Raw genomic sequence first — 7,343 nt, 5'->3', positions numbered from 1 at the left:
AAATGGCATTATCAGCCTTGGGATATTTTTGTTTAATAACATTTTGCATTGTTAACAACAATTGCATTGATATTTCTTCATTAGAAGACATCACTGAGGCAACATGTGTCGAAAATTGTGAAAATATAACTGAAATATCAACATCTGAATTTTATACTCAAACTAATGAATTCACAAAATCCAATTCAAATAATAATAATGATGATGATTATTCTGAAGACACAACAGAAAATTATAATATTCTTCTTCTAACAAAAAAACCACAAAAATCACTTATTCCAATTGTACCACGAAAACCAAATAATACTGAGGCAAATAATAATAATCAACCCATGGAAAAAAAACCTATTAAGATCGAAAAAACAAAATCCGATATTTGTGAATGTGATTATCAGGTAGAAAATTATTTTCTCTAATTTACCTCTAATGGTAAAAATAATTTCCCTTTTTTTGGAAAAAAAAATGTTAATGAAATTCTTTTATTCACATACAGGTATCATCTTGTGACATAAACTGTTGTTGTGATTTAGATTGTACAGATTTGCAGATTGAAACTTTTTCCTATTGTTCCAACGTCCATGAAAAACTTTATGACAACAGATATTGTTACAGAAAAAACTTTTTATTTCACAACACTTCAAAATTTATTCTTGAAAGGGTGGCTGAGAATTTATTTTGCATAGTTTATGACAATTTACCTCCTGTTTATACAATAAACAACAATGTCGTAAGTTTCACAAAAAAAATATTTAAAAAATTTTTTAAAAATTCTAAAAATTATTGAATTAATTTTGCTAATTTTATAATATATTTAATTTAATAATTGAATTAAGAAAATGTAAATTTAAAAAAAAAAAGAAAAATGAAACGAATTTTATAGAGCATTCAAAGTGAGAAGGACTTGGATAAAGCGATAGGGAAAATAGATCCGTACAATTTTAAATGGGATTTAGAAGTAACATGGATGGATCCGAAATTTCAAACAAAGGAACCTTATCGTCATGGCGATACAATTTGGAAACTTGATAAAACTTTGATAGAACCTCTAGGTACATATATATATATATATATTGGAAAATTGACGCACTTTAAAAAAAGGGGCGGAGGGAAATTGAAAAACTTTTAAACATTGTTTTAACAGAATTATTTTTTTTTCCTGTATAGAATTATTGCAAACTGGCTTCACGGGACTTTGTAGTTTTGTAAAATCCATCAAGTTTCTTGAAAATTGGAAAGGCTCGTGTCTTCAAATGAATTTATCGAATAATAATTCTTATCTATTTCCGGAGAAATATAATAATTTTTCTATTATAAAATCACCACATTTATTGGATTTAAATAAATTCAATCGTTATCAGGTAATTTTTGTTTCTTAATTACAATTTCTAATTTAATAATTAATAATTAATAATTAATAATTTAAAAATTTTATCCCTAGAAATGTACAACAATGTTGTGTGCTCCAATAGAATCCAACTACTGTCACGAATCGTGGACAAATTGTACAAAAAATAGAACAAATCCAACATTATGTTCAAATGAAAATTGTCAAAATGTAATAAAAAGTGTTCGCTATGTGATTAAACATAATGGTACATTGGGAATAAATGACATTCAATTATATTTTTTCGAAGCAAATGTAACGGGAAAATTTTATCAAAATTTCCAAGTAATATTCGAATGGTATAATGATGATCGAAATAAAAGTTATCAACGAAGTGGAAATCCTGGTTATACAGCGGGTAATCCAATTTTTATTGCCACATTAATGACAAATAATTCCTCACAAAATGTGGGAACAAAAAATATTTTTTTCGATAAAAATAATAAATATCTAACACTACCAATTGCCAATTCAAAAGGTGAATGTGACGATATAAAAAAATATACCGTGAATTTTGGTGAGAATATTAAATTAAAATGTAAATTTATTCTAAAATCGAAATATTTTTCAAGTTCAACATGCGCCGAATTGCAAAATAAAATATTTCATTTAATGTTAAAAAAAACATTTCTCAATTTAACCGATATTAATAATTCAAATAAATTACAAATATCCCGTTCTGGCAATATTATTGATCGTAATCATTCAAATTGGATTGATGTTTTTTACAATCAATTACCAAAACAAATGGCAAATGGTCGTTTATTTGATGAGAAAATATCTTGTTCTGGTTTAATAACATCAATGAGAATTGATGTTGTACATTCAATTTTATCAAAACCAGAATTTATCGATAATCATGTTATATTAGGTTTTGGTGTGACATTTTCTAATTTAACAACAATAACATGGACAAAATGTAAAACAATTAATTGTATTGATAATTTAAATGTTAATATTATTAATTATGTAACATTTCACGATGCATCGAAACCGTCGAAAATTTATTTTGCCAGTGGACCAAATTTAGATATAAGTTTACCATACGATTTCTTTTATCCATTTCTCAGTAATTCTAAGGGAATAACAATTTATTTAAATAATTTTCCCCTTTATTGTTTATTTATCGCGTTAATTATAAGTTGGTAGAAATTTAAATTAATATTTAAAAAAAAAGAAATGTGAAAAAAAGAAATAAACGCACAAAGTAATATAAAATAAACTAACATTGAGTTATTTAACCTAATAAATAAAAGTTTTATTATTATTATTATTATTATTATTATTATTATTACTTAATTGTTATTTTACTATTTTTCTTTTTAATTTCGATTTTTAGAGAAATTTAATTTTTCCCGCCGTTTTTCTATCGCGCAAGCGCAAACGGTCCGTGTATTGGTAACACTGGTAAAATTTGAAATAATACTCTATAGGTTTCCGTGGAAAATAGTTAAAACATTCACAATATTTATAATATTAAACAGTGTATTGTTATTAAAATCAATTTCACACTCGAAATAATAAAAATTTCATAACTAATAAAATTTTATTTATTATTTTATAGAAAAATATTGATAGTAAAACAGTGCCTTTTTTTAGCGCCTTTATTTGACAGTGTTGCCAATTTTAAATTAAGGCAGTACGCAACGTACATTAAGGGCATTCTGAATCGACTTTATTTTTTTTTTATTAGGTGGGAAGAAAAATCTAATTTTCCTTTCGTCAGCTGTTAAATGTCAAAAATAAGGTGGAAAAATTTTTTGTAATTTTTAGAAAAAAAGTACAATAATAAATAGTTTTTTTTTTTTGTGAATAAATAATGGCGTGGTTATCGGGATTGGCTGGAAAGGCTGAAACATTATTAAATAAAATTGACCAAAATACCGCAGCAGTATTGAATAAAGAGAAAAATGATAATTTAACGGAGGTTATGTGGATGCCACCAAATGAAAAGTGAGGAAATTTTTTTTTTTTCTAATTAGAAAAAATCTAACTATTCTTATCATTGTGAACATTGATAATGGTCGTTTATTTTCTCCATTAAAATCTAAATTCCATTGTTTTTATCTAACAATTATAATGCAGCACAATATTTTATTATGTCTAGCAGAGAGAAAGTTATTTAGTTAATTAATAATTTATTTATTTTATTTATATTTTTCAAATTTTTTTTAATTGCTTCCTTGTATTTTTATAATTTTTTATTTATTTACATTTATCATGTATTTTATTTACAATTTTGAAATCAATGTAAATGTAATAATAAAATAATAATAATAATAATAATAATAATAATAATAGTAATAATTAAGTAATCAATAATTATTTTACATTTCAGTTCGGATGATATTGTTCGCGATGTTGCTCAAAATATTTCATATAATTCAATATCAAATGTTGAGATTGCAGCGCAATCGAGTGTAAATATTGTTAATGATGACGAATTAATGACGTATTTAAATACACCTGTTGTCACTCCAACGAGAAATTTACAAAATACCGAAAATGGTGATTTAATTCTTCATTTGCCATCAGATGAACCAAATTTGCAAATAGAAGTCGATTCTTCTGATACTTCTAGTGTTAGAAGTGTCGAGGCAGTATTTAATATTGATGAATTAACATCGCAAATGACGAATTCAAGCACAAAAAATAATGACAATACACGTGAATTACTGGATGTTTGTGAAAATTTGCCAACTGGTAATTTAATTTTTAAAATTTTATTATATATTAATTATTAAATTATTAAATATTAATAATAATAATTATATTAATTTAAATTAAAATAATTTATAGATCATTCAACAATCGATGATAATGAATGCAATTTTCCTGTAAAAAAGGTAGAATCAAAAATATTTTCAACCAATGATAATTTAATGAGAAAAAAACAAATACAATTTCAAAAAAATGTTGACGATAAAAAAGGTTTAATTGATAAACAACAAACTGATTATCAAAAGGAAATTAATGCTCTAAATGATAAATTACAATCATTTAGAATTGAGAGAATTCAATTTTCAAAAACAATAACTGAATTACAATCAAATTTAGATAGAAATCGTTCTGAATTAAATTTAACAAGATCTGAATTAGAACAACATCGTGCAAGGGCTTTGAAAACATTACAGGAAAAGGAAAAATTAATTACAGAATTAAGAGGAAATGCAAATTCAGGACTCGATGAAGCTTCAACAATGGAGCTGAATCAATTAAGGTTTTTTTTAATAATAATTTTATAATTATTAACATTATTATAACACAGTTTGAAAAATTTAACAAAAAAAAAAAAAAATTATGGTTTTTATTCGAAAGGAAACAATTTGTTTGTTTTTTTTTAAAGACAAGAGCGAGAAGTTCTTCGTGAGGAAAATCAACAAGTTTGTGAACAATTAAGATTGTCAAGAGAGGAATTAATAGCGGCTGATTTAAAATTAGAGAATTTTAGACAAAAAATTATTGAAATTAGTAAACAAGCTCAAGAGACAATTGCCACTGAGAGAAGAAGACGACTCGATGCTGAAGATGATGCCAGACAACATACGGAGGTGATTGTTTTTTTCCAACTTTGGAACTAAATGGAACTAAATTAAAAATTATCTATTTCAAAAAATAATTTATAAAACTAATTTTTTTTTTGAAAAGAAATTTTTTATTAATTATTTTTAATAAACAATAATTATTGTTTATTTAAAAATAAATAATAAAAGAAAGAGAAAATTTATATTTCAGGAAGCGAGAGCTCTGAAAGAACAATTTATTCTTCAAGAAAACAGTACATCGTTAAAATTGAGAAAACAAGAGGCGGAAATTTCAAGAATAAGATCACAATTATCGGCAGCATTGACACCAAGTAGTGAAGTTGAATCGCGATTAGCGACACTAACACAAACTTTAGTATTAAAGCAACAAGCCTTGGAAAGTTTAACAACAGAGAGAAATGCATTAAGATTACAGTTAGAAAAAATAGAGGTAAAAAATTGAAAGGAAAAAATTTTATTTCTTATTAAATAGCAGATGAAAATTCTTATTTTAATTTAGATTTTTATAATTTTTTTATAAAAATTTTAAAAAAAAATTTTTTTTTTTAAATTATAAATATTTCAAATAATAATAAAATTATTTTAAAATTTTCTCCATTTTTCACTATTTTTAGATGGAATACAGAAATTCAAGAAAAACTTTATTGTACAGCAGTAATGATACTGATGATGCAAAAGCTCAGGTTCCTTCTTTTCTAATGGAAACTCCATTTGACACAAGCGTTACACGTCGTGTAAAAAGAGCCTACTCCTCATTAGATGCTATTAGCATACGAACTGGTGTCTTTTTACGACGATATCCTTTGGCGAGAATTTTAATATTAATTTACATGGTTTGTCAAAAAATAAATAACAAATTAATTTTTTTATATTCGATAAATAGAATAATTGTATTAATTAATTAATCTTCAAATTGGTAATTAATATTTAATAATTTAGTAATTCTTGATAATTAAATTTTTTTTTTTTACAAATTCTGGATAATAATTAAATTTATTTTTTAGGGTCTGCTTCAATTATGGGTGATTATTGTTCTCTTTTCTCAATCACCAGAAGCTCACTGATTATTTTTCAACAAAGTGATAAAAAAACCGAATCATTTATTTTGTTAATATATGTAGTTTGTTATTTCTATTTTTATTTAAAATTTATTTTATTATATTATAGTGTCAAAAAAAAAATATCTAGTAAGATTAATGTACAGAGAGTATATTTTTTATACTTGAAAAACTTTTTGTCGTTAAAAGTATAAAAATAAAAAAAAAACATTGTCGTTTTTAATTTAATTTATTATCATTTTTTTTTATATAGAATATATGTATATAATACTTATGTAGATGATGAATCATATAGACAAGAGGATAATTACAGTTTTTTTTTGTCGCAATAAATAAATAACTTATCTATAAATATTATTAACGTAAAATATAATCGAGATCTTTAAATATTCTTTTAAACTAAACTCTGAACTAAAGTAAAAAAAAGAGGGGGGTATTTTTAAATGTACAGTATTTTATATTATTATCGTGAATTTACAGTATTTTTAATTGAGCATTTGCTCCAAGTATCCGTCATTTGAGAATGAATATTTATATTTGAAACAGAGAATAGTATCACTATTGAGATCTATCTATCTAGAACAAACTTTTCATTTAAAAAATAATTTTCCAAAATTTTTAAAAATTTAAAGAAATTTATTTTCTTAAAAAAAAATCGCAAAATCTTTTTTTTGTATTCCATTTCTCATTTTTGGTTTTTTTTTTTCATTATAGTTACAGTGATATGCAATTTGTTTTTTTAAATTTAATAATGCTTTAAGTGCAAATACCTTGCTGACTAATATTATTATCTAAATAGTAATATATGTATAATGATAATTTACGAAGCACTTTGTCTACACTATACAAATTGTGCAAATTCGCATTTTATCAACTGGAATTGTAATTTACATAATTATTATACATATATCAAGAAAATCTATACTGATAATACTTTGAAATAAATGATTTTAGAAATATGAAAAATGAAAAAAAAAAAAATTCTTATAAATATTATTTACATAATAATAAATTCAATAAGCGAGAGTGAAATTTGAAAATTTATATACGACTAAGATATTCAATGTATCTATGAAAAAAAAAAGTAATTTTTATCACATGTTTGATTCAGTGCTGATTAAATATTTAGAATTCTAAATGTTATTATTATTGTTATGAATGATTATCACTCGCTTGCAAAAAACAAATCATCTGATGTAGAATTTCACATCTTTTTCTGGCGTTCCTCTCGCAAATTTTTCGCAAAAAAAAATAGAAAATCAATTTTATTCTAAATTAATTTTTCTATGAATTAATTTTTTTTAAAAAAATAGAATTGATTATTAATTCTTAATAATTTAGTTATATACGACTTTA

General features: G+C 23.6%; 2 protein-coding genes across 2 annotated transcripts; both read left to right on the top strand.

Annotated features, from left to right (window-relative positions):
- Window positions 1-2: 2 nt before the first annotated feature.
- On the top strand, window positions 3-2,596 carry LOC127290168 (tectonic-3). Its single transcript, XM_051318597.1, has 5 exons — window positions 3-395; window positions 494-727; window positions 881-1,049; window positions 1,165-1,358; window positions 1,439-2,596. The coding sequence occupies exons 1-5, from the start codon at window positions 3-5 to the stop codon at window positions 2,531-2,533; spliced, it is 2,085 nt and encodes a 694-aa protein (XP_051174554.1). The 3' UTR covers window positions 2,534-2,596.
- A 486-nt stretch (window positions 2,597-3,082) lies between these two features.
- On the top strand, window positions 3,083-6,215 carry LOC127290197 (golgin-84). Its single transcript, XM_051318635.1, has 7 exons — window positions 3,083-3,337; window positions 3,723-4,087; window positions 4,184-4,604; window positions 4,731-4,935; window positions 5,120-5,359; window positions 5,544-5,762; window positions 5,934-6,215. Exons 1-7 carry the CDS (start codon window positions 3,204-3,206, stop codon window positions 5,991-5,993), a joined length of 1,644 nt encoding a protein of 547 aa, XP_051174592.1. The 5' UTR covers window positions 3,083-3,203; the 3' UTR covers window positions 5,994-6,215.
- Window positions 6,216-7,343: the final 1,128 nt, after the last annotated feature.

Source organism: Leptopilina boulardi, unplaced genomic scaffold (genome assembly GCF_019393585.1).
Source record: "Leptopilina boulardi isolate dan_hultmark-lab unplaced genomic scaffold, ZJU_Lbou_2.1 LbouV2_123, whole genome shotgun sequence".
In the NCBI taxonomy this organism is placed as follows: domain Eukaryota; kingdom Metazoa; phylum Arthropoda; class Insecta; order Hymenoptera; family Figitidae; genus Leptopilina; species Leptopilina boulardi.
Note: the sequence above shows the minus strand (reverse complement) of the source record. Positions and strands in the feature narration are given on the sequence as shown.

What these genes read in the sequence shown, in the direction of transcription:
- LOC127290197 (XM_051318635.1), top strand. Translation starts at nt 3,204, where the DNA reads ATGGCGTGGTTATCGGGATTGGCTGGAAAGGCTGAAACATTATTAAAT. An exon ending in ATGCCAGACAACATACGGAG is followed by an intron (nt 4,936 to 5,119) that starts GTGATTGTTTTT and finishes TTTATATTTCAG; the next exon opens with GAAGCGAGAGCTCTGAAAGA. An exon ending in TTTTAATATTAATTTACATG is followed by an intron (nt 5,763 to 5,933) that starts GTTTGTCAAAAA and finishes TTTATTTTTTAG; the next exon opens with GGTCTGCTTCAATTATGGGT.
- LOC127290168 (XM_051318597.1), top strand. Translation starts at nt 3, where the DNA reads ATGGCATTATCAGCCTTGGGATATTTTTGTTTAATAACATTTTGCATT. An exon ending in TTTGTGAATGTGATTATCAG is followed by an intron (nt 396 to 493) that starts GTAGAAAATTAT and finishes ATTCACATACAG; the next exon opens with GTATCATCTTGTGACATAAA. An exon ending in AACTTTGATAGAACCTCTAG is followed by an intron (nt 1,050 to 1,164) that starts GTACATATATAT and finishes TTTCCTGTATAG; the next exon opens with AATTATTGCAAACTGGCTTC.